Below are 27520 nucleotides of genomic sequence, written 5' to 3'. Positions count from 1 at the left end.
GGCCAACTACAAAACACCTGGCTGGTAATGCATAAGGCGCTTCAAGAAGCCAAAGATGCCAACAAAAGCCAAGCTGACAAAAAATGTATTGAGCCTAAAAAGTTTAATGTAGGAGGTTGACCATTGGCTTACCTGGAGGGTCGTTCTCTGTGCGCTGCGGGAGAGTCCAAGCATGGGTTAAATTAGTCTGGTTGTCCTAGGACTGAATTATAATACTTTAGCCACACTTCCTGTTCCTCCTTAAGGTCAGTTTTTTAATGATTACTGGGACCAAAAAGGTGCTATTTGGTATGATATGGCATGGAGAACGTCTGGTATGCCCGAACCCTGGGCCCGCACAATACCTGGGCGGGGTTGGTCTCTCCCACAGCACACAGAGAACGACCCTTCAGGTAAGCCAGTGGTCATTCTCCTGTGCGCTGCTTGAAGAGTCCAAGCATGGGACATACCCAAGTTAACTGTTTCCAGAGCGGGTAGAAGAGGTGGTCAAGGTTCGGCCACAGAATGAACTTGCTGTAGCACCCTTCTGCCAAACAAAGCCTCAGCTGATGCAAAGGTGTCCAATTTATAGTTCCAAACAAATGGAGAAGGGGATGACCACGTTGCTGCTCTGCATATGTCCTCTATTGTTGCTTGGGTAGCCAAAGCTGCTGTCGTGACCGCAATGCTTGTGAAGTGGGCGGTGATGTTGCATGGAACTGTCCTGGACTGATGTTCATATGCCAGGGCGATGCATGCTCTCAGCCACCAGCCTATGGTGGACGATGTCACCTTCTGCCCCATTGTCCCTGGCTGAAAGGACACCAATAATGCCTCAGATTTACAGAACTCAGCTGTTCTCTTTACATATCTGTGTAGAGCCCGTCGCACATCTACCGTATGCCAAGTATGTTCCCAAGGATGTCTGGGTTGTGGGCAAAAGTCTGGTAGGATAACCTCCTGCAATCTGTGAAACCGTATTAATTTTGGGAATAAACGAAGAGTCCAAGCGGAGTATAACCCTGTCAATGATACATAAATCATTCCAAACTGACAGGGCCGGCAACTCCGATATCCTCCTTGCCAATTTGATGGCGATGAGGAAGACGGTTTTGATAGTCAGATGTCTGTGGCTAATGGAGCCGAGTGGTTTGAAAGGGGCCGATGTTAGGGCTTGCAGAACCACTGAGAGCTGCCACGTTGGATAATGATGAACCACCAGGGTTTGTAGATTCAAGGTGCCCTTGAGTAAAGTATGTAACCTTGGCAGTTTACTGAGAGTCTGGGAAGAATGGCCTGACCAAACTGGAGGGTGTTCGGGATGAGCCCTCTATCTAAGCCCTCCTGCAGGAAGTCCAAGATGTACAGAACTGGCACAGAGACCAGTTCTGTGCATGGGCAGAACACCAGTGACAAAGGTGGCCCAAGTTGAATTGTAGATTTTGGTGGTTGAGGGTCTCCTGGACGCCTGGATGGTCTGGATCACCTTGTGTGAAAAACTGTCTCTCCTCAAGAGGTTCCCCTCAAGTGCCATATGGCCAGCTGAAGCCACCGGGGGTCCTGATGGACAATGGCCCCCTGTCTGAGGGAGACTTGATCCTGAGGAATGTGCCTGAGAAATTGCATTTTGAACCTCCTATAAGTCACATGGTAATTGAGGTTCTTTATGTCTAATATTGCTCACCCTCCCCTCCCCTGAGCTCTTCGGTACCAGGAATAGGATGGAATAGAATCCGCTTCTTTCCTAATCTATGAGTACCGGTTGAAAGTAGTGGGTTTGAACAACCCTGAAAAAGCCGGGGTGTCTGGAGGAAGGTCTTCATCCTCAGACAATTCCTGATCATCTTGATCCTGCTCATCTCCTACAGAAACCTCACTGATAGTAGAGGATGCAAGAAATGGATGTTTCACCCTGCACGAGGAACCCCCAGGATTCTCCCTGCACCTGCCTTCTGAGTGACTGCCCCTGTGCTGGAATCCCTCAGCTATCCCTGTGAGATTGCTCATGCAATCACGTCCTGCATCTCAGAAGAAAGCTCGAGGCCCCTATCCTCTCTATGGCAATGCTTAGCCCGAAGAGGTGGGGAGGAAGGCTCAGGGCCTGAAAGCCTAGGGGGAGACTCAGGAGGTGGGTCTGGCTCCGAATGAAAGGAGCGGCCTGTGGAACTGGGGCCCATCGAGGGATAACTCAAGAGGTTCGACCTCCTCCTCCAATGACTGCAGGGGAGCTGGGTGATGAATAGTGGAGGGAGCCCCCTCTGCCTGGATCCCAGGTGCTCTGCTCTATGGCTGAGCAGGTTGAGTGACCTCCCCTGAGGCCTTGCCTTTGCCTGCCATTCTGCTCCTCCCCTTGACTTTTCTCCTGGTATTGGCCCAGACAGGCCTCATCTACTGTCTCCGAGGGCCCTGGCTGCTCCAATGCAGAGGATGACTGTTTGTCATCCTGCCAGGCTCAGCCAATGTAAAGGGGAACAAAAGGGCCAATAAGGCTTAAACCACCCTTGCCAAAGATAAAGCGAAAGAAGAGCAAACGTGCTAGGAAGCACTGCTGAGCCACCCAGCTAAAAGAGGCCAGCCACGTATCTTGGACCGTTACAGCCATGTGGCTTGGCTGCACTCGTGCGGGAGGCAGAGACTGCACAGAAGGGCGCAGGCGAGTGATGAAGGACCTGAGGAATGACCACGTGGCAAAAACAATGAGGCTGCCTTGTCGGTAAAAAAGTGGATGGAGGCGGTGTTGCCAGAGACCCGGACAAAGCCCACACACCACCCGGCGGCAATCCTCCCAGCAAATGAGCGGCGTGGCTGAAAAAGGCCAATAGCACACGAAGCGAGGGCTTAAAAGGGCCACTGTGTGCAGGGGGGGTGTAATGGATTCGATCCTCTGCTGCTCTCGCCAAAATCGCAAGCCGCAAAAAAGGGAAAGGAAAAAAAACGGTGAACGTGGGGAATGGTTTAATATCACCACTCCCCCCATGGCTCTATGCCTCTTAAGGCAGACCAACTAGCCAGTCCAGTCTCCAACTGGCAGTATGGAAGGCAGGGAGGCACCCCCCACTAGCTCACTCCTCTCGTCAGCAGGAAAGAAACAAAGAGGAAAATTGCAAAATCTTCCCCATGGCTCCATGGCTTAGGCCCAGGGTACCTGCGAGACCACCTATTGCCACCGGTAGCCTCCCATTGTCCAGTGCGATCCCACAGAGTTGGCCTCCTCAGGGTGCTGTCGGCCAGACAGTGTCGGCTAGTGACCCCCCGGGGGAGAGCCTTCTCTGTGGGAGCGCCTTCCCTCTGGAATGAGCTGCCCCCGGAGCTTCGTATAATCCCCAACCTCCGGTCCTTCTGAGGCGCCCTAAAAAGTTGGCTTTTCCAGCAAGCTAGACTGGCCTGAACAAAACAAAACAAATTATTGATCACTGTTAATTTTAATTCTTTTTTAAAAAAGTGTCATTGTCAATTTTAATTGGGTTTGGGATATTCTATTTAATTTTTTTTAACTTTTGTATTATGTGTTTCTTTTAATGTTGTACGCCGCCCTGAGTCCTTGGGAGAAGGGCGGCATATAAATCTAATAAACCTAAACCTTCCCCAACAAAAAAACCTGAAAGAGAAGGAAAATAAAAAGCTAAAATAATAAACCTGTGCACAATTTGGAGAGTCCAAGCCTAATTATTCCAAAAACACAGCTGGAACTCCCTCAATTTGCATCCTTTATGGGCCAGATTGAATTAAAAAACTGACCTGAAGGAGGAACAGGAGGTGTGGCTAAAGTATTTTAATTCAGTCCTAGGGCAACCAGACAATTTAACCCATGCTTCGACTCTCCAAGCAGCACACAGGGGAATGAATATACCTCTCAACATACTACCTCCAATCCTTAGAGCCTTCCAAGAAGTTTGAACCAAAGTTTGTAGGACTGTTCCCCATCAAGCGCATTATTAATCTAATCACAGTAGAACTAGAGGTGCCCAAATCCTTGCGGGAAATCTACCCAGTTTTCTATTACAGTTTGTTAAAGCATGAAGTAGTTTCCTCGTTAACACCAGCTCCCCCTCCTCTCCCTCAGCCATTAATAGAAGGGAAGGGAAACAGCACTTTGAAGGACAAGAGTGCTATCCAATACTTGGTAGCTTGGAAAGATTTTCCAGCTGCCCAAAACAAATGGGTAAAAACCCGACATGTTAGAACACCTAGGTTGCTCAAACAGTTTCATATCAATACCTTGATAAACCTAAATAAGTCTAACATTCTATTTCTGTCTCCTGTTTGTTCTGTTTACCCTTGCAGGTGTGATGTCTCCTTTTTCAGGGGAGGGGGGCAGCATGTCAGGGCCCCATAGCAGACACTGCCATTCTGGAGGAGGGTGGAGCAGGTTGCTGGAGCCGGATACTTTCCATGCTTTCACTTTTGCTGTAACACGAGATCTAGGGGGAGGGGGAAGGTTTGTGCGATGGATGGGTTTCCTCCCACCCAGTTCCAGCCTGTAACCAAGGTTGCAGCACCCTGAGCGGAAACTGCTATCAAACTGATGTGTCTAGGAATTATCATAACACCTTTGCAGCATATTATTGGCTACTGGTGGATTGGAGATCAGGTGGGGGTTGAAGAGGGACGAATAGCTTAACGCTTTGAGCAGGAACTTCAAATTCCACCTGACTTCTCTGCAATCACTTTCTCTCAATAAAAGTTTCCTTTGAACTACCACTGTTTCAAGAGTCATGCTTTCCTGAGAAGACAGCTGAGGAAAGCATGACTCTTGAAACAGTACTATTTCCCTTCCACCATGAATGGCTGAGGGACAGGAGGGGTAGCTAGTCTTAAACTACCTTAGGCTTTAACAAACTTCAATGGAAAATGGGGTAGGCTTTCCACAAGGAAAGCTTCTTGGAAGGCTGTAAAGATTGGATGTAGCGTGTAGAAAGGTATACTCAATGTCCCACATTAAACTTTTTACATTCAGTCTGTGTTTTTGTCAGCTTGGCTTTTGTAGGCATCTTTGGCTTTTTGAAGCGCCTTGTGCATTACTGGCCATGTGTTTCGTAGTTGGCCGATCCATTCCTTCTGTTGCATAGAACAGTGTTTCTCAACCTTGGCTACTTGAAGATGTCTGGACTTCAACTCCCAGAATTCCCCAGCCAGCATTCGCTGGCTGGGGAATTCTGGGAGTTGAAGTCCAGACATCTTCAAGTGGCCAAGGTTGAGAAACACTGGCATAGAAAAAGGCATTAACATCAAATCACAACTTTTTGTTTTTTCATGATAATATGAACAAGCCATTTCTATAAAGATCTATCCAGTACTTATGTTCTTTTCTTTAATCAAAATAGTCACATTTGCCATTCCAACCAACTCCATCAAAGTCTGTAACCATTAGTCCATGTTAGGAATCGAAGTGTCCTTCCATTTTTGTGCATATAATAGTAATGCTGCTGTCAACATACATAGTAACAAAGTTTCCAATTTTTTTCTCAAGGCCTTTTTCCATTAGACCCAATATAAAGAATTGTGGTTTCAGCTTTATCGCCATTTTCAAAATTTTCTGTATTAAAATATGAAGCATATTCAATTTTTTTTGCCTTCTCACATATTAAGAATAGATGATAAAAGTCCCTTCTTTACTTTTACACTTCCAATGTTCATTTGACATACCTTTATACATCTTAGATAGCTTATCTAGTGTTAAATACCAATGATACATCATCTTAGACATTTTCTTTTACATTATAATTGAATGTAAATTTTAAACCCTTCACCCATATATTTTCCCATTGTTCAAGCATCACATTATATCCAGAAGTCCTTGCTCACTGAATTAAACAATGTTTTATATGTTCATTTTCCAAATTCAATTTCAATAACATTTCATAGATCTTAGCAATAATATGTCCATCATTTCCACATAATAAAATTTCCAATTCATTTTTAACAAAGTCAAATCCATAGCACTTTTTATCCAGTTTAAATCTTTCTTTCAGCTGTTGATAAATAAACCAATGGCAAACATAACCTTTTGATTCAAGTTCTTCCCTCAGCTTTAATATTGTGTCACCTGAGTTAAAAGATAAGATTTTGCCATATGTCAACCAGTTTGGCTTTGCCACCATTTCTTTCTGGGAAGTAGTCTTAAATAGCAGTTGTCAACCTTTCTATGTGCTCTGATGTGATGGTCTGTTCTAGTTGTTCCTTGAGAGTTGACATAGTGTGCTGATATTTGTTTAATCTAAGATATGCATCTGTGCCCATGAGCCATATTGTTTTTTGCCCATTTTCTAGAGCTATTTTCTATCCAGCCGTGTAGTTTATTGAAGGTTTGTATTGGAAACTAATAAGTGTCAAAATATTGGGATTTTGTACATTCATTTTCAACATTTATACTATATATGTATACTGTATCAATTGTGTGTGTGTGTGTGTGTGTGTATGTATGTTTGATACACACATTTGGTAATGCCAGTAAGTCACAATCTTAAATATATGCAAATGTATTCCTTCAATACCCAGTTGTATCTGTCCGCCCCATGCTAAGTCAGCGAAGCGGTAGAAGTGATGTACCAGTGCCTGGAGGCTGTCAGGGTCTGGATGGGAGTAAACAAGCTGGCACTCAATCCAGACAAGTCCGAGTGGCTATTGATGTTGCCCGCCAAGGATGGACCAGATATTCCATCTCTCAGCCTGGGGGGTGAAACCCTTCACCCCTCAGAGAGGGTCCGCAACTTGGGTGTCCTCCTGGATTCGCAGCTGACATTAGAATACCATCTGTCGGCTGTGACCAGGGGGGCTTTTGCCCAGGTTCGCCTGGTGCACCAGTTGCGGCCCTACCTGGACCAGGAGGCACTTCAAATGGTCACTCATGCTCTCGTCACCTCTAGGCTTGATTACTGCAATGCGCTTTACATGGGGCTGCCCCTGAAGAGTGTTCGGAGACTACAATTGGTCCAGAATGCGGCCGCGCGAGCGATATCGGGTGTACCTGGATACACCCATGTTACACCTATCCTCCGCGAGCTGCACTGGCTTCCCATCGGTCTCCGAACGCGCTTCAAAGTGCTGGTTATTACCTTTAAAGCCCTACATGGCTTGGGACCTGGATATCTGCAGGACCGCCTCCTGCCACATACCTCCCAACGACCCATAAGATCTCACAGGCTGGGCCTCCTTCGGGTACCGTCGACCGGGCAATGCCGGTTGGCGACTACTTGGGGGAGGGCTTTCTCTGTAGCTGCTCCGGCCCTGTGGAACGATCTACCCGCAGAGATCCGGACCCTTCCCACTCTCTCGGCCTTCCGGAAAGCCACTAAAACCTGGCTGTTCCGGCAGGCCTGGGGCTGTTGACCCCAAAATACGGTCCAGCCCCATTTAGAACGGAGTGTATGGTGGGTTGTTTTTAAATCTATCTTTTCTTTTCCCTGTATTTTATTTTTGATTTTATTTCTGTATTGTAAGCCGCCCGGAGTCCTACGGGATTGGGCGGCATATAAATGTTATTAAATTCAAATTCAAATTCATTAGCAAAAACCATAACTTAAACTTCCCACCCAGAAGGTTAAAAACAAATTAACATTAGAGGTTGAAAAAGAGGAAGTCTTAATCCCAACTGGGATTTCTAACAGGTCTTACCTTTCCATAGCAAGCCTGTTTCCTGAGGGTTATATGCTCACACAATTCCTGGCACAGACTCAGAAGGTCTTTCTTACATTTGTCAACTTCTTCCATCATTCTGGTAACACCATGGCATCCCAGATCAGAACCTGGCAAAAGACAGTCCTTGTAACACATAGTCTGGTTCTGGGTATCTTCTATTACCATATCCAAAACAGTCTCCTGTGAGGGAGGAGGAAAGTTCCAAAGCTCTATTAAGTTTTCATAACTATAATCTGCAACAGAAATTCAATGCCTCATTTACTTTACAAAATGTAAAGTACACCTAGTTCTACCTGAAGATTATACTGGACAAACATTTATAAATTACAGTATATGGTATTCTTAAATAGAATAGATTCAACTAGAAAATACTGAAAAATGAACATTATTAGAACAAAGCTGTCCCCAACAATATTAATATTACAATTAATCTTATTAGATTATAGTTCAAAACATAGATGTGTATCATATCCAGAATTTGGGTTTCTTCCTGCAAAAAGTCTTTATTTAGCTTTACAGGATTTCAAAATTAGAACAGAGTTTTATCCATATGGATAGAATTTATGTAGTTAAGAATTTCATTCTGTGATTTATGATTTGCTTAAAGCTTAATCATGATTTTCAGGCTTTTAAAACAATATAATTATATGTCACACAATTGATATCAAGAGCAAGCACAGGTAGTCCTCGACTTACAACAGTTCATTTAATGACTGTTCAAAGTTACAACTTCACTGAAAAAAGAAACTTGGCAACTGATTCAGTGGTGAGATTCCTTTTTTTTTTACTATCGGTTCTGTGGGCGTGGCATGTTGGGTGTGGCATGGTTTGGTGGGTGTGGTTTCATGGGCATGGCAGGGGAAGGATATTGTAAAATCTCCATTTCCACCCCACTCCAGGGGAAGGATATTGTAAAATCTCAATTTCCTCCCGACCAGCTGGGACTTGGGAGGCAGAGAATAGATGGGGGCAAGGCCAGTCAGAGGTGGTATTTACCGGTTCTCCAAACTACTCAAAATTTCCATTACTGGTTCTCTAGAGCTGATCAGAACCTGTTGAAAACCACCTCTGAACTGATTCCTATTTATGACCTTTGCAGTGTCTTGGGATCATGTGATCAGCTTTTACAATCTTCTGACAAGCAAAATCAAGAAGGGAAGTCAGACTCACTTAACAACTGTGCTACTAACTTAACAACTGTCATGATTAACTTAACAATTGGGGCAAGGGAAGTTGTAAAATAGGGCAAAACTCATTTAAACAAATATCTCCCTTAATAACATAAATGTTGGGCTCAGCTGTGGTCCTAAGTCAAGGACTATCTATAATCCAATCCTCTGTACATCTCTGTTTTAGCATAATATATGTAAAGTATATATAACATATGCTAACTCTATTATGGGAAGTACTTGACATACATCTATGTCTTAGAGTCTTCAGACTAGTTTACTCTAAAACTTAAACCAAATATTTGATTAATTTGACTGTGGTCTCCATGACTCACCAACTACAACCAAGTACAGAACAGGAAGGTAGATCGACAGGCAAATAAGAACTATCCTTACAGCACATGCAATCACCCAGAAATCTGATTTCCGTATTCCAACTGGAGCTCCTATGGTCCTTCCATTTATACACAAATCAAATACTAATTACCTAGAAAATTTCCATTTTAGCAACCAAATTTAAGATCCTTAAAATCATTCTGTATAGATAGCAAATTACCAATTCCTTTTAACCTCAACAAGAGCTCAAACTTAAATATAGTATATTGACAAGCATTAAAGAAGCACTTGACAAACATCTAAGTGGTAGCTATAACAATAATTTTGTAGGGGGAATTTTTATAAACAAATCTTGGCTGAAAAGGGAAATTTAAAAAATATGTAACTTTTTATAACCACATTATTGAGCCATACCATCCAATGCCAATAAAGGGATTCCATAGGCTTCCATTTCAAAAATGCTTCTAGACGGGAGCAATCAGATTCCACAAAACGCAGCAACTGTAGAAATGAAGAACAAACTATATTTAATTATTGCAATATAATAGAAAGTAATATGGTTTCTATAAGGTAATAGGCATGTCTAGCAGTGCATGCTTTTAGGTGAGCAACATACCTCCAACTGATTTGTAGACAAAACAATTCTACATGTATTGTAAAACTACAGCCAACCTACAACTAAAAATAAATTTCCTGACAGTGAGAACAATTAATCAATGGAATGGCTTGTCTCCAGAAGTTGTGGATGCTCCCATCACTGGAGGTTTTAAAAAGAGATTGGACAGCCATTTGTCCAGAATGTTATCGGTCTTCTTCTTGGGTAGAAGACCTCCAGGTTCCCTGCGAAATGTTATATTGTTACTGAATTTTAAGCTGTTATTTCTAGTGGTCTCTGTTATGATGGGCTTGTAACCTGATAACATACCTCAGAAAGTGCAGACATCTCCAGACTGACTACTAGAATAAATTTAGGGTGTGTCATTTAATGGGGAGAAAATTAATTTTTGATTTTTTTTTCAGTAAGGTATTCTAAAAATGTGTGTTTTTACACCTCAAATCTGCTGTTATTTTTGCAATTGCACAATGTTTAGCTTGGTAAATCCACATCTGATCATATACCCCATAAAAGTCTGCTGTAATCCAAATGCTGTAAACTTTATCTTCCCAAAATTACACCTTTTGCTACAAAAATTAAACATTTTTTCTGCATGAATCTTATCTAGCTAAGCAAAAAAATAATCCAGGCAATCCATAAACTAACATCAGAAAGCAATTATCTGAGTTACAAAAATGTTTAAGCAAGTTTCATCAAGCCTTGCTTTGATTTGTTCTTGCCGCAAGTTTGATTCAACTTGCTTCTTGGCCTCTGATCTGACCCTCACATTTCTCATGTGTATCCACTCTGCTTGCTGCCTCTGGGACCTGTTTCACACATCTATTCATTGGCCCGTAACGTCACTGTGGTACTTGCATTGGTTTGTCAATGTAGTCACTTTGCACATCAAAGGTGGCCCATGTACACCTTCAAACCATTCAAACACCTCCAGCAGAGTGGATGCTCTGGCGTTGATTAAAAGCATTTTTCTTGCACGTAAAGAAAATTCTCTCAGTGTATCATCATCTGCAGAATAGTGCCTGGCTTACCATTTTACTGAAAGCATACCATGCTGGATGCTGAATGGTTAGCAAACAGCATCTACTACAGTCTTCTTTTGCAGTCTGACTTGCTGCAGCTGGAACAACACATGACGCAGGCCTTCAATCCAGAAACGTTTACTTTGATGCTGAACCAGCAAAGGTAGTGCACATCAACAATGTATTCCACTATCATTCTTACGTTTTGGAGAGTTTTGCCTTTAAAGCGACGTATTGAAACCCATATTTGACAAAGTCTATTTGCAGTTGTCAACCAGCGTGAATGGCTTATGGGGCCAATTTCCAGAAGAGCCAGATCTGTGGGAAGGTCTCCTGTCCTTATTGCCTGAGTGATCCTATATCAAGATGTTTGATCAGTGGAGGGATCCTTTACAACACTGTGTCTCAGTGAAATGAGAGGTTCACCGATTGAAAATCTGGTGAATGATGGATCAACTATCAATGATAGTTAATGGAGACATGATGGAAAAGGTTAGCATAATACCTGCACAAGACAGAGATGACTTAGAGTAAGAGTACTGCATCCAGTTTTGGTCAACACACTACAAAAAGATGTTGAGACTCTAGAAAAAGTGCAGAGGATAGCAACGAGGATGATTAGGGGACTGGAGACTGGAGACTAATATGAAGAACAGGTATAGCTAGTCTAGTGAAGAGAAGGACCAGGGGAGACATGATAGCAGTGTTCCAATATTTGAGGGGTTGCCACAGAGAGGAGAGAGTCAAGCTTTTTTCAGGTCAGACAAGGAATAATGGATGGAAATTGACCAAGGAGAGAATCAACCTAGAAATAAGGAGGAACTTTCTGACAGTGAGAACAATCAACCAATGGAACAGCTTGCCTTCAAAAGTTGTGAGAGCTTCATCACTTGAAACTTTCAAGAAGAGATTGGACTACCATTTGTCAAAAATGTTTGAGCAGTTGGACTAGATGACCTATAAGGTTCCTTCCAACTCTGTTAATCTGTTAATGTCCTCTATCCCTGTTATTGTTTATACTGATGCTGGAAGTACTAAACAGAAATATTAGAAAGGATAAGGAGATAAGAGGCATGGAAATAAAAAAAGGAAAAATGTAAATTACAGGCATTTGCAGATGACCTGGTTAGAAGATCCACAAAAAACAGGGCTTAAGTTGTTAAAAAGAACAGAAGAGTATAGTGAGGTGGCAGGTCTGAAAATAAACAAAGAAAAATCTAAGATTTTAGTGAAGAATATTACAGAAAAACAAAAAAGAGCTAATGAACAGAGTAGATATCCAGATCACAAATAATATAAAATATTTAGTGATCCAATTAACAGCAAGATGTGTAACGATTAAGGAAGATAAATATTGTAAGCTGATACAACAAATTAGGACCTATCTAGACAAATGGAAAACACCTGGGGTCGGTTGGCCATCTGGCTTGGCCCCTGGTGGTGACCTGTGTAGCTTGTTGTGAGGGGGGAATGATGGCATGGATGACTTCTTCCCTACAGCTACCAAATTGCAGTTTTCTCAAGCAGATTTTTCTTCGCTGGGTTGAACACTATCCTTTTTCTCCTTAAACAGCACAGGGGCCATCACTCTGGACTTTGCCGGCTGGATAAATACTCCTGCCAGATTGGCATCGATGTATTTCCTTAGTTCCTTCATTTCTTTTGGCGTCATGGAGTACATCTTTGGCTTAGGCAGCTTAGCCCCCAATACGAATTTGATTGAGGAAATAGGCTAGCCACCCTGGTGTCCCATCAAAGGTCATTCTAAATCATGGAGGAAGAGGGGCTGGCAGGGCCGGTTGCTGAGCCGGCACGGGCTGCTGAGTTGACATGGGCTCTTGGGCTGTTATTGTCGGTGGTGCAGCGACTGGTGGTGGGAGTTACACTGGTTGCTGGACAGGCACTTTTGGTGGGGTCAGACCTGTGGCTGGACCAGCACTGGCTGCTGGACCGGTATCTATGGGGGGACCATGGCCGGTGGCTGGAATTGCACTAGTTGCTGGATTGGTATGGGCTGCAGAATTGGAGCGGGTGTCCATTAGTACTATACCCATTCCTGGCCAGGGTAAATTATAAGACCAGGTCTTATTTTCAGGAAAATATGGGTAGGATGTAGCTAAAGCTTGGAAATTCTGCAGAAAGCAGGTTTCTCTGAATTACTAATATACTATTATGCTATAGAAAGAGGATTACCTGCTTATATCTTTCTGCTTGTCTTCCAACATCAACTTCTATGACTGAGAAATGGTCAATAACAGGATCAATATGAGAACCTATTGTGTAGGAATGTACCTGGTAGAGAAACATATGGTTAGAAACAGGATACAAGATGTATCTAAAACTACACATGTAAATGTATTGTCTATAAAAGCAACTATGTAACACATTGTTGCTTGTAAAGGTAATGCACTTAAATGTGTAGTTTTAGGTATTAGATTACAGGTAGTCTTTGAATTAACCACCACAATTGGAACTGGAATTTCAATTCTGAGTCATGGCATCACAGGACTGGACTAGATTTTATGTTTTAGGATGATTGTTAAGTGAATCACTGAAATCATTAAGCAAACAACATGGTAGTATGAAACCATTTTATCCAAAGGGCATTTTTGCTTGAAAATCTTCATAAAGAAACCAAATCCCAAGGCTATTAGACAAGACAACTTCCTGCATGCTTCCTACCACCAAATCAGTGGAGAAGTTGGCAGGAAGTTCCAAATGGCTCGAAACCAGGACAGCAGGCAGGAAAATGGTTGTTGCCTGTTGGTGGTTAGAATTAGGGTTTCATAGAGCTACAGTACATGAAATAAAACTAGCATACTTCAGTAGGCCAGACAGATATCATGCTGCCTATAAATAAAAATTCAAAAACAATGTATTCTAATTCTCAGTTTAAAAAAAGCAGTAAGTGGGAAAAAGTTTACCACACAAACCAAAAGTTGCTTTCCATGTTTTGCCCATATATCTTTGCTTGGAAAGTTTAATTGCTTACACTAATAACAATTTTCTGTCTCAGAAGGCGAAGTGATACTAATAGACATTTTGTCCACCATTTTGTACCTCTCGCTGAAAATCAATTGTGAAACATTAAGTTGGAGCTCTACTGATCCTTACCATATACAGGTGAAACTCAAAAAATTAGAATATCATGCAAAATCGTTCATTTATTTCAGTAATGCAACTTAAAAGATGAAACTAATATATGAGATAGACTCATTACATACAAAGCAAGATAGTTCAAGCCGTGATTTGTCATAATTGTGATTATTATGGCTTACAGCTCATCAAAACCCCAAATCCACAATCTCAGAAAATTAGAATATTGTGAAAAGGTGCAATATTCTAGGCTCAAAGTGTCCCACTCTAAGCAGCTGATTAAGCTATAACACCTGCAAAGGGTTCCTGAGCCTTTAAATGGTCTCTCAGTCTGGTTCAGTAGGAATCACAAACATGGGAAAGACTGCTGACCTGACAGTTGTGCAGAAAACCATCATTGACACCCTCCATAAGGAGGGAAAGCCTCAAAAGGTAACTGCAAAAGAAGTTGGATGTTCCCAAAGTTCTGTATCAAAGCACATTAACAGAAAGTTATGTGGCAGGGAAAAGTGTGGAAGAAAAAGGTGCACAAGCAGCAGGGATGACCGCAGCCTGGAGAGGATTGTTATGAACAGGCCATTCAAAAGTGTTGGGGACTTTCACAATGAGTGGACTGAGGCTGGAGTCAGTGCATCAAGAGCCACCACACACAGACAGATCCTGGACATGGGCTTCAAATGTCGTATTTTTCTTGTCATGCTGCTCCTGAACAACAAACGTCAGAAGCGTCTTACCTGGGCTAAAGAAAAACAGACCTGGTCTGTTGCTCAGTGGTCCAAAGTCCTCTTCTCTGATAAGAGCAACTTTTGCATTTCATTTGGAAACCAAGGACCCAGAATATGGAGGAAGAATGGAGAGGCACACAATGCAAGATGTTTGAAGTCCAGTGTGAAGTTTCCACAGTCTGTGTTGATTTGGGGAGCCATGTCATCTGCTGGTGTTGGTCCACTGTGCTTCATTAAGACCAGGGTCAACGCAGCCGTCTACCAGGAGATTTTGGAGCACTTCATGCTTCCTTCTGCAGACGAGCTTTATGGGGATACTGACACTTGCCCACACTGCGAAAAGCACCAAAACCTAGTTCAATGACCGTGGGATTACTGTGCTTGATTGGCCAGCAAACTCGCCTGACCTGAATCCCATAGAGAATCTATGGGGCATTGCCAAGAGAAAGATGAGAGACATGAGACCGAACAATGCAGAAGAGCTGAAGGCCGCTATTGAAGCATTCTGGTCTTCCACAATACCTCAGCAGTGCCACAGGCTGATAGCTTCCATGCCAAGCCGCATTGAGGCAGTAATTGCTGCAAAAGGGGCCCAAACCAAGTACTGAGTACATATGCATGCTTATACTTTTCAGAGGTCCGATATTGTTCTATGCACAATCCTTGTTTTATTGATTGCATGTAATATTCTTATTTTCTGAGCTGGTGGATTTGGGGTTTTCATGAGCTGTAAGCCATAATCATCACAATTATGACAAATCACAGCTTGAACTATCTTGCTTTGCATGTAATGAGTCTATTTCATATATTAGTTTCGCCTTTTAAGTTGCATTACTGAAATAAATGAACTTTTGCACGATATTCTAATTTTTCGAGTTTCACCTGTATAATTTGTATTACCTCGAAGATCTATAAATAAGCCTACTATGGCCTCTTGCAGCAGAAGTCTAAATTTCAATTATAGCTTGGCTGCAAACTAACTCCCAGTTCAGCTCAATGGCTAAACTATGAACTAAAACCTGGAACTATGGCATGAGTGGGAGGCAATATCCAAGCTGGAGCCTCTTCAGAACTCACAATGTCAAACCACAATTAATTGTTATATCAGAATAAACTGAATATGAATCTACAGTGGTTTCAGGCTTATGAACTTTCCATTCAGTTTTAGTACCTAATAACCTTGGAACAAGAAAATAAAAAAATATCATCACCATGTAAAGAAAACATATCCATTCTTCTTGTTACATACATTGGCTAAAAAAAATTAGATAAAGACACAATCTTAAGCCCTATTTTGTTTTTAAACCACTTCTGGAACTTATAGAATCAAGACCAGAGAAGGATAATGCCACAAAATATAAACTACTGCAGCTCAAGTTCTACTTACCTTATGGAGTAACTTGCATTGCTCTTCCTGGTCAGAGTGGTAACTCCGCCACTGGAGTTTCAGGCGGCCATTCAACCACTGAAGGTATTGGACATCTTTTTGGCCTTTAATGTGAGGTTTTGAAAAAAGGCTTTTCCCATCTTGTGGATATTTTAGAGGAGGATTGCACTAAGAAGGAAAATAATAACAAAATCTCTGAAAATGATTTTTGCTCTGTACCAACTTAGTTTTTCACAGTATTCAAGGTTTATTACGTGAGCTTAGAGAGTATTTCTATAGATGTTTAGTATTTGTTGTTGCCTAGAAATTTTAGCAGAATTTCTAAAGATGCTATTGATAGAGAAATGTCTCATTACTCAAGAGTCTGATGAAATGTATTCCTCTAGGAATAGTAATATAAGTAGAGCTCTCTTCTTATTATTCTCTTTCTTCCTTGATTATATTCTATCTCTATATCATAACTTGAAAGGAAGTTCTCATAAACAGAATTTTTCCCTTTTCTGCTCTGGGTTATCACATTCAAGCAGCAACATACATAGTTTCATAAAAAGGCACCAAAGATTCTCCAAAAATATATATATTAAAGATATCAAATTCAAGAAATATTAAGTATGTTAAAATAAATGAAGCTCTCCAGAAGTGAAAAACAATTATCTATCTAAATTTCCTGAATATTTCATGAAAGATACCTGCTAAAAAGATTGATATAGGGAATGTAACTGGGAGCCTAAACACTGAGATTCATTATCTAAAATGGCTGAAAGACACCAAGCTTAACTGCTCCTGACATATTCAAATATTCTAGCCTTTGAAAATGTGCCACTTTGATCAACATCCCCTTATCAACAGCGCTAATGTTTTATTCTATCCAATACAGTGGAATATTGGAAAGAAATTGTGTAAAGTGTAAAGTGATTTGTGACTGTACCATCAGGTTAAGTATCCAAACATTGAACAGAACCAAATGTTGTATGGCGGAGAAAACAAATCTTGTAATTCGTCATAGAAAGAGGAAAGTGCTCTTCTCTCCTTCTAGGCTTTATGCCTGGCAGCTTTAGGATTGGGTTGGCTTATGTAGGCACTATGCAGACCAGATTTTTGTCCTTAAAGAGATCTGTATTAAATGCATGAATGTGAGAAAGCAAATTTATGATATATTTTTTTATTCAAAGAAAGTATGAAAGTAAACAGCCTTGAATTGTAAAATGTTTGGAGTAGAATTCAAAATTAGTTGTTGAATGCAGTAACAGCAGTGCGCAATAAATCTAAACCATACCTGAGAATAAATGAAAAGGTTGGCAAATGTTTCATATTAGCAGGAGTAGGAGAAGGATTAAGATGGTGCATTGGGTGTTTTAATATAAAAGTAAAGGTAAAGGTTCCCCTCGCACATATGTGTAGTCGTTCCCGACTCTAGGGGGCGGTGCTCTTTTCCGTTTGAAAGCTGAAGAGCCAGCACTGTCTGAAGATGTCTCCGTGGTCATGTGGCTAACATGACTAAACGCCAAAGGCGCACAAAATGCTGTTACCTTCCAACCAAAGGTAGTCCCTATTTTTCTACTTGCATTTTTTACGTGCTTTTGGATTGCTAGGTTGGCAGAAGCTGGGACAAGTAATGGGAGCTCACTCCATTACGTGGCACTAGGGATTCGAACTGTTGAACTGCTGACCTTTTGATCGACAAGCTCAGTGTCTTAGCCATTGAGCCACCCCATCCCTTTAGTTTTAATATATACCTTTTCATTTACTTTATATATTTATTCCATATTCGCTATATACATGGAATGCTTGTGCTGATATAGAGGTGTGATGCTTGATACATGAATGTATAAGAAGCTAGCAAAGAAGCTGTGAACTCATATGTAAATCATTATATTATATTATATTATATTATATTATATTATATTATATTATATTATATTATATTATACTATATTATATTTCTAAATTAGTCTTATTAGAAATCAGGACAAATATTAAGTTTGCATGGATAAACTAGTAATAAGTTTATAAGTAACTAGCTGAATACCCATTATCCACTACGAAACTATGTGATCGGGTGTGATAAATCGACACTTACGGCTTGAAAATTAATGAATAGTTACCATCAGCCTCTCCTCTTCCCTTCTCCCCCTCAACCTTACCCCACAGAATCCTCCCCTATCCTATCCCTTTCTCTCTCCCTCAGGTTTGCTCCACAGAAACCTCTTATATCCTATCCCATTCTCTCCCACAGCCTTGCCCCACAGAAACCTCTATCTTATCACCTTCTTTTCCTCAGGCTCCTCTCCAAACTCCCAGCCAGCAGGCCAGATGAGTCACGGGTTGGCCACGCTCATGTCCAAGTTTTCAGGTTGGGAGGGAGAGTAGAACATCTAATTCCTTAGCATCAGAGCATGTTAATAATAAGAAATACTAATGGTCTGATGGTCATTTCAAAAAATCCTTTCTAAGCGAGCACCTAGAAGCCAAGAGGATCATACGTGCCACATTTCACGTTTGTAAGCTTTACGATTCTGGAGATTTCATGATCCAGCGTGAGTGGTTTTCGCTTTTATATATAGAGATTATGTGTAAGTGGCCACTAATCCTGGATATCAAATCATAGTAAATATGTTACTATATTGCAATTCCAAAGTCCAGATTTTGAAATCAAATCTGAGTAGTCCTGTGCTACAAAGGTTTCTGTTTTTGGTCTCACTCAATATTTTATGTATATTTCACAGCTGTTAAATTCCAAGATAAAACCTTATTGCTTAGCCAGCTCAAAAAATAAAAAGCAGTGCTTTAATTATGCAGAAATAGATGAACAGTTAATGTATTTGGTATCACAATATTTAAGGCTTCTTTTCGGGGAAGAGAGAGGGAGAGAAATGAGGGGAAATTTGAAATTCTGTAACTAGAATATCACCTCATTATTTTATTAAATATAGCATAGATATGCATAATTCTGTTACTTAATAAAAGTATGTTTTGGCTACTGAAAACAATTATATATTCACTGATTGCACTTATTTTGAAAATAAGGAATACCCGTTTTTCCTGGGGAAGCAGGAAGGCAAAAAGGTAATGTTGAAAATAGAAAAATCAATCGAACCTGATAAAACAGGCAAACTCCTGTTTTAATGGAGATACAACCATTCATTTTTGCTGCCATGATTGTACTGTGAATTTATACTCAGTTTGCAGTCAATTATTATTCCTATATATCACAGGTGTCAAATTCACGGTGTCATCACACGATTTATCATTTTTGCCTTTGTGGAACAAGGGTGGGCGTGACCTGAGCGTGATTCATCCAGCCAGCAGCCACCAGTTTGACACCCCTGATAGGTAGGTAGGTTGGTAGGTAAGTAGACAGACAGACAGACATCCATAGTATTGTTATTAAATTGCATATTCCCCATTTTATATGTGGGTTTATTTTCAGCACATTTCTCTACAGTATCTAAATCTGTTTGAATTTCATTTCTGTCTTGTACATTTAGACAACCAACTTTATATTTTCTGTAAATTCATAAAATTCTCTTTAAAGTTTATAATAAAATAATCTTTATAGAGTGCCTCCCACCCTCATATGATATGAAGCCACTGATTACCACTCTTTTGAGTACAATTTTTGAAACATGTCAAATGTAGATGGCATGTCAATTAAGTCAATTGGGTAGAAAATTAATATTTAACTAACTTGTTAATCAGAATGTCATGATATACTTTGTTAAATGATTTGCTGAAATCAAGATATATAACAAAGCATTCCTACAAATAACGCTATATTTCATCAAAGTGAAAGAAAATTACAAAACAAGCAAAAAAAATTCTACAATTCTACAGTGTCGGGACTATTTCTACCTAGAGTTGGTCAACAACAGAGTTGGAGAACCCAAAGGCCAAAAAAGGGAGATGTCTGCAGTTCAGACGTCTTTCTGTAAGGAAGGTAAATATTTTAAATTAGCATAATTTCTAATCTGCCTGAAACAACTTTTCTACTTTAGCTCTAGATAAAATGGCATCCATTCAATTCTTTTAAGCCATTTGTCTCTTAAACAATTTCCACAAAGTATGCCGGGAACATGTTGGAATACATTAAAAATAACCTGCCTCTATTGCCACTCTCAACAAAAAAAAAAATATCAACTGACCCATTCTCTCTCATTATTTAGCTGCCAATGAACATTATTCTTGAGCCCTTGAACTCACCATGCATACTTTTGCTTCATCCCAAAGTTTAAATCTATTTAGTATCAATAACTTTTCCATTAGTGCTATTCTGCAAAGGAACCAAGAGAGTGCCAATAGCAATTCTCTGCTTGCTTCTGAACCATCAGCAGGAAGCTGATAAAATTTTAGTCTTCTATATCCATAGCTCAAGGCTGCATATTTGACAAATCTGACTTGGGTGCCTAAAGAAGAGATAAGGTAAATCTTGATTATTTATTACCATTCAAGTAACCACAAATTCATCAAAAAGTGCCAAATGCTAAAGCAAGTAGAACCAAAATTTGGGAGGCAAGGAGATAAAATCGTATCATCTCAGGAGTTAATTTATACATAGTAGCCTAGGAGGACGTGTTCAGTTTCCTCCTTTTAAACAAATTTGACATTCAAGATTAGAGCCTCTGACAGTAATAATTATATACTAGCCTCTCAGTACCAACTCAGCTTCCCCAATAATAACTTATTTCTTAAAATGAAAAGAAAGTGATTCCCATTATCCCTGAATTCATTGATTAAACAAAGGCTTTGTAAAATTATAAAAAAGAAGAAACCATTGAGTCCAATATCTTGCTATATTTAGAATATTTATTCTAAAATAAATATTAAAGTATTTATATAAAATGACTGTCCAAATTCTGTTCAAACATCTCCAGTGAAGAGAACATCATCAACTTTTTGAATAATTCATTCAATTGTCAAATTATAATGGTGACCGTTGATTCTTCTTCTACATTTCACCGGAGCCTTTTTATAACTATAGCCCATTCTTCTATAGGAAATCCTTTCAGATACTTAAAGGCTGCTATCATAATTTTTACAGTAATTATTATTTCTTGAGGGAAGACTGGAGAGTATCATTTCATTTCATTTATTTCATTTATTAAATTTATAGGCCGCCCAATCCCGGAGGACTCCGGGCGGCTTACAATGAAAGAAGAAAAAAAGAAAAGCAAAATAAATAAAAAATAATTTAAAATTCACAACACACAAACGTTCTAATCGGGACTGGACCTTAACACTAAGGTCAACAGCCCCAGGCCTGCAGGAACAGCCAGGTTTTAATGGCTTTCCTGAAGGCCATGAGAGCGGATAAGGTCCGGACCTCCCACAGGGTCAGAGCAGCCACAGAGAAGGCCCTCCTCCGGGGGCCCGCCAGCCGACACTGTCCGGCTGACGGTATCCGAAGGAGGCCCACCCTGTGGGATCTTATCGGCCGTTGGGAGGTGTATGGCAGTAGGCGGTCTCGCAGATAGGCTGGTCCTAAGCCATGTAGGGCTTTAAAGGTAATAACCAACACCTTGAATTGTGTCCGGAAACCAATTGGCAGCCAGTGCAGCTCGCGGAGGACAGGTATAATATGGGTGTATCTCGGTACACCCAATATCGCTTGCGCGGCTGCATTCTGGAATAGCTGTAGTCTCCCAACGCTTTTCAAGGGTAGCCCCATGTAGAGCGTGTTGCAATAATCAAGCCTTGAGGTGACAAGGGCATGAGTGACCATCTGAAGTGCCCCCCTGTCCAAGTAGGGCCGCAATTGGTGTACCAGGCGAACCTGGGCAAAGGCCCCCCTGGTCACAGCTGACAGATGGTGTTCAAGTGTCAGCTGCGAATCCAGGAGGACCCCCAAATTGCAAGCCCTCACATATGCTTCTAATTTAGACAGCATCATTCCTGGAATGAGATAGTAATATACAATTAATCTATAACAGATTGCCAGCAGGGCTTTCTGCCTAAACAGTTTTGCACTTTTTAGAACAAAGGAAGAAAGAAATTATCTATTTCAGGTTTTGTCCTGTCTTAGATGCTAAAGTCATTTAGGTGATCTTGAGCTAATCACTTTCACTTACTCCTAAAAAAGCAATGGCAAACTGTTTCTGAAAACATTGCCAAAAAACCTGCATGGAATTATCCAGACAGTTGCCGTAAGTTGAAATTGTCTGAAGGCATCCATAAACAAATAAATGCATTTACATCAATATGTTACATAGAATTCACTATATAAAAACTACAGCAACACTGTCTGGAATCAAAGTAATGTACAGTACAAGGGCTAATAAAACTAAACACAGTAATTTAATACTCTTGACAATATGAATATGTAATAAAACAATTATCAGATGCTTTTTGAGACTTCATGTGAAAGCTGCCTGAAACAATCCAATCGTAATTTCATAGAGTTGCAGTCATTCATTTCTCAATGTATGTTTGCCCAGCATCAGAGTAGGATATACCATTGTAAGATCTTACCTCTGAGTGTGAGAGAGTAGTATAATGGTGGGGCAATTGAAACAATCATTATTCCTTGGTGAAGCAGTTCTCAAAGCACTAGTGCTCCCCAGCAGTGAGTAAAAAAACTATTCCTAGAGGCTGGATTGATTATTCTGATCAAATAGTGAAGCAAATACAGCTAGCAATATGGTTGCACCTGAGTACCTTCTCCAATGCTGTGGAAGTTTAAAAATATCTGATTTTTTTAAACAAGTTTGATAGCAGATGGAGCACTGGTAAGAATTACAGGTATAAGACTTACTATGAGGATGACTGAATCCATATCAAAACACATTGCTACTTTTCGCTATGAGAGCAGCAAAGAAACATTTACCTTGCAAAGCTTGCTACATCATCAAATATCAATAATCACCTAATTGAAATTTGCGTTAAAGCAAGTGGCAAGTGCCATCCCTTCAACATTCATCTGACAGCACCATAATTTCAGTGCCAAGCAAAGATTTTCAAAGGTCTTAATGTATCAGGAGATGTTATACTTGTACTATTTTTATTCAAATAGTTATAACTATGCAAGCTTTTATCGTTTTATAGTTCATGTACCATCTTTTAGTCTGAGGCTGTCAATAAATTTCATAAATAAATAACATAGTTTTGTTACTTTCATTCTCCCTCACCCTCCAAAACTGAACATGTTCCCACATTCACAGTAATTTGCTACCTGTATCAGCAGACTTTATCTGTCCTCCACCATGGATATGATTCAGGAGATGATATAGTAGCTTCCAGAATGTTAAACTCTGTTTAAAATAGAGAACACTGAAGGCATTTGCTGTAGTTTACATGACTTTGCTTAAACCCTGAACCTTTGTTTCATTCTATCCCCTTGTCAAATATATAAATACTAGATAGTTCTCCTTTAAAAGAAATCCTTTTAAAACTTTCAACTATAATAAATTTATGTCTAGAGTCAGAAAAGGAATTAGGTCAGGTCTGACTAATATTTGAATGGAACATTCTAATTCAATTGTAAGGGTCAAAAGATAAACAATAGTAAATTGTTTGATTCATAAGGTACCACCAGATATGTTTTTTTTCTTAAAATATGGTATTTAACAGTTAGGTACTTTTTATGGCTCCCCAACTGATTGCCATTGAAAGTGCAGATTGTCTAATTAAATAATAAACAGAATAAGCATATTTCAACTGCAGACTTCTTCAAAAAAAGTAATCATGATTTTGGAGAATATTGAAACTGAATTAATTCAGAGATATAATTTTCATATTTCAATGTGTCAACAAATGTGCATCTAATATCTATATAACAGTGGGACAGGTGCATTTTGGGGTATATTCACAAGTAAATGCGAAGTTTTTAAACTTCATTAGCTGTTTAGTGATTACAGATGTATTTTGGGGTATATTCACAAGTAAATGCGAAGTTTTTAAACTTCATTAGCTGTTTAGTGATTACAGATGTATTTTGGGGTATATTCACAAGTAAATGCGAAGTTTTTAAACTTCATTAGCTGTTTAGTGATTTTTTGTATGTTACCACGATTTTGCATGGTTTTTCGTTTTCTCTTCTTACTTGGTGCTCTCTATTCACCTATACCTTACCAAATTTCTCTTAAAAACATTAGCAGCAGCTGACAAAATAAATTAGTAAGTTGGAGTTTCGTTTTAAAAACTCGAGCCTCTCAATAGACACGGTTATACTATCTCTGTCGAGCACGTAAAATCAGCTCTGTACAGTCGGAAGTTCAGAATAAAGAAGTGAGACTGTTTCCTAGGATATAGTCCCTGAAGGGAAGAAAGCTCTCTTCAGGGCAGTCATTTTCTACTGAAAAGCTGCCAACCAGACGCTTTTCCTAGTCCAGTGTTTTTCAACCACTGTGCCGTGGCACACTAGTGTGCCGTGACATAGTGTAAGGTGTGCCGTGGGAGAATTACTTTATATATAGTCAATATAGGCACAGAGTTAAAATTTTTTTAACATTTTCTAATGGTGGTGTGCCTCGTGATTTTTTTCATGAAAAAAGTGTGCCTTTGCACAAAAAAGGTTGAAAAACACTGTCCTAGTCCATCCGCCTGGAGGGCTACTAGTCAAAGGCAGCAGGTACCCTACCACGGCGTCTTTCGGTCTCAGCTGCTTTAAGATGCAACAACTCTCAGAATTCCCCAGCCCTACACGTTTTAAAAATATATGAGGCTGAGACACTTTGTCCTACACTGTTGAGGACTAGTCTCGTTTTTTTTAAGCTGCCTAATATGTCTCGCACAGTGTCGGTAAACATAAATTCCTGCTCAGTGTCTGAACGTGCCACCCAGTCAGGTGGCAGAAAGAGCGGCCGGGAGAGTGTACTTCCCCTTTCCCCTTACTCACCGCCTGAGGTTGATCGAACTTGGCTTGCCGGAAAGTCTCCGGAGAAACGTGCGAGCCAGGCAGGCTCAGGCTCAGCGCTGCAATAGCTGCAGGCAGGTAAGCGGATGCCGGTCGTTGGCAGTTCATTATCTTCTTTATCGGGCTTATTTCCGCGCCTCTCTCTCTCAAAAAGCGGCAGGACGTTACGGAGCTTGACAGGAAGTAAGCGTCAAGTGCGCATGCACAGCAGTGAATCTGAAGCTCAGTCGCTTCCCGATACTCTCATCATGCCCTTTACCATAGAGGAAAAAAGAGAATTAAGGCTTTCAGGCTTCTTAATTCTGAGGTTTTTTTTTAAAAAAGTCTGATCTCTGTTTGGAATTATTGTCGAGTCGTCCGTTAAAGAAAAGCTATGATTGCTTAGCAGAACGGGCAATCACCACGAAACTGAGAAGAGTATTTTCTTTTTCTACTTCAAATTTTATTTCGAATATTCTAATTATTTAGGTTTGCAACACTGAAAAATTGGATCACAACGATGATCTAATTATATTTTTTTGGAAACCGGGGCAAGGCCGAGGATTTTTGAGGAATTATTCAATTTTTCTTCAGTTATTTTGTCTAGATCAGTGTTTCTCAACCTTGGCAACTTGAAGATGTCTGGACTTCAACTCCCAGAATTCCCCAGCTGGCTGGGGAATTCTGGGAGTTGAAGTCCAGACATCTTCAAGTTGCCAAGGTTGAGAAACACTGGTCTAGATCAAAGATATAAATGTCAAGGCATTTTTTAAATGTCATGCCTTGTATATAGTTGATTGATAATTCAAACTGTACGATTTGTATTATATAGAGCAGTGTTTCCCAACCTTTGACAACTTGAAGATGTCCAGACTTCAACTCCCAGAATTCCCCAGCCAGCAAATGCTGGCTGGGGAATTCTGGGAATTGAAGTCCAGACATCTTCAAGTTGCCAAGGTTGGGAAACACTGATATAGAGAACTATAAAAGCTGTTTTTATTTTTGCACCATTGTTTATTTTATTTTTTTATCAAGCTCTGTGCATGTGCGGTGGAGGGGGGGCAGAACATGTGCAGAGGCCACGTACACATTGCATTTGGGGGGCTTGGGGGCACGTGCATTTGCGTGAATGTGCGCGGGCTTCGAGCACTCTTGTCTGGAAAAGGTTAGCCATCACTGTTCTATACTATTTCAGACAAGTGATTGTCCAGTCTCTTCTTAAAAACCTCCAGTGATGAAGCAGCCACAACTTCGGAAGGCAAGCTGTTCCACTGGTTAATTGTTCTCACTGTTAGGAAGCTTCTCCTCAATTCCAGGTTGCTTCTGCCCTTGATTAGTTTCCAACCATTGTTTCTTGTGTAGCCTGTTGGTGCTTTGGAAAATAAATTGACCCCGCTCTCTTTGTGGCAGCCTCTCAAATACTACCATCATGTCCTCACTAGTCCTTTTCTTGAGACTAGCCAAACCCAAATCCTGCAACTGTTCTTCATGTGTTTTAGTCTCCAGGCCTTTAATTGTCTTAGTTTCTCTTCTTTGCACTTTTTCCAAAGTTCTCAACATCTTTTTTGTAATGTGATCAAAACTGGATATAGTGTGGTCTTACTAAGGGATTATAAAGCGATACTAATACTTCATGTGGTTTAGATTCTATGCATCTGTTTATACAACCAAGAACCCTTTTTGGGCAGCCAAAAAGCCGTATTAGCTTTTTGGCTGCCGTTACACATTGCTGACTCATGTTTAAGTGATCGTCCACTAGGACTCCAAGGTCCCTCTCACAGTTACTATTTTTGAGCCAGATTTTGCCTAATTTGTACTTGTACTTTTGATTTTTTCCTGCCCAGGTGTAGAACCTTGCTTTTCATTTTTTGGATAGGGCACGTTGTTCAAGCCTGTTAAGATCTTTTTTGATCCTGAGCCTGTCTTCTGCAGTGTTGGCTACTCCTCCAAATTTGATGAGTTCCCCTTCTATTCCCTTATGTAAGTAATTTATGAAGATATTGAAGAGTATTGGCCTAAGACGAAACCTTGTGGTACCCTACTGCTTACTTCCCTCCATGTAGATGTAGTACCATTAAGGACACATTGAGTACAGTTTGTCAGCCAGTTACAAATCCATGTGGTGATGCTGTCTATCCCACATTTTTCTAACTTATCAAGAAGTATAAAGTTGTCTATATAATCATTTCCCCTTCAATTTTTGGGACTCTGACCCCATCATTTTTTGCTGATATAAACTCTATTTTTCCCATCTTCTTCTCAATTCTCTCTAATTCTTTCTAACAAATTATGAATTCCAGCTAAGATATTTTGCAAAGTTATTGTTTCTTTTGAATATTGTGCCATTTTGGCAAGCAGTCCGCCTTGCCAGCCACTCTCAGGCTGCCACTGGTGGACCAAATCCCTCCCAGTTGGTCATACTTCCCTGGTCAGGGATAGATCCAATGACAGTGGGTGCCAGCACCATTCCCCTGCTGGTCCCAGCACCACCACCACTACCTGCCTCACTGGCCTAATCCTAACCCTCGCCACTTTTTATGGGAGTCTTGGGAAGCTACCATATTTTTTTTAACTGGATCTGGTCCCACCTCAATTGCTACGGAGGCCAGTACTAGTCCAACCAGGATGATTTCAGCAATTATTTAAAAAAAAATAATGGAATGTTCAGAATTGGACAAATTAATGGTAAAATTAAAAAGATTCTGAATGTTTTATAAGATGAGAAGTT

The 27520-nt window shown here is 40.4% G+C and overlaps 1 protein-coding gene across 1 annotated transcript in view; it reads right to left on the bottom strand.

Moving 5' to 3' along the window:
- Nucleotides 1-24977, bottom strand: part of TEDC1 (tubulin epsilon and delta complex 1) — a 30453-nt gene extending 5476 nt beyond the window's left edge. Inside the window, exons 1-7 of the mRNA XM_032226154.1 lie at nucleotides 24796-24977; nucleotides 23131-23209; nucleotides 20166-20368; nucleotides 15966-16133; nucleotides 12951-13049; nucleotides 9537-9623; nucleotides 7594-7797 (exon numbers count right to left, since the gene is read on the bottom strand). Of these exons, the coding sequence (XP_032082045.1) occupies nucleotides 7594-7797; nucleotides 9537-9623; nucleotides 12951-13049; nucleotides 15966-16133; nucleotides 20166-20368; nucleotides 23131-23209; nucleotides 24796-24921 (966 nt within the window). The 5' untranslated portion in view covers nucleotides 24922-24977. The remainder of the gene's footprint in view (nucleotides 1-7593; nucleotides 7798-9536; nucleotides 9624-12950; nucleotides 13050-15965; nucleotides 16134-20165; nucleotides 20369-23130; nucleotides 23210-24795) is intronic.
- Between the last annotated feature and the right edge of the window lie 2543 nt (nucleotides 24978-27520).

Source organism: Thamnophis elegans, chromosome 11, assembly GCF_009769535.1.
Source record: "Thamnophis elegans isolate rThaEle1 chromosome 11, rThaEle1.pri, whole genome shotgun sequence".
NCBI lineage: Eukaryota > Metazoa > Chordata > Lepidosauria > Squamata > Colubridae > Thamnophis > Thamnophis elegans.
Note: the sequence above shows the minus strand (reverse complement) of the source record. Positions and strands in the feature narration are given on the sequence as shown.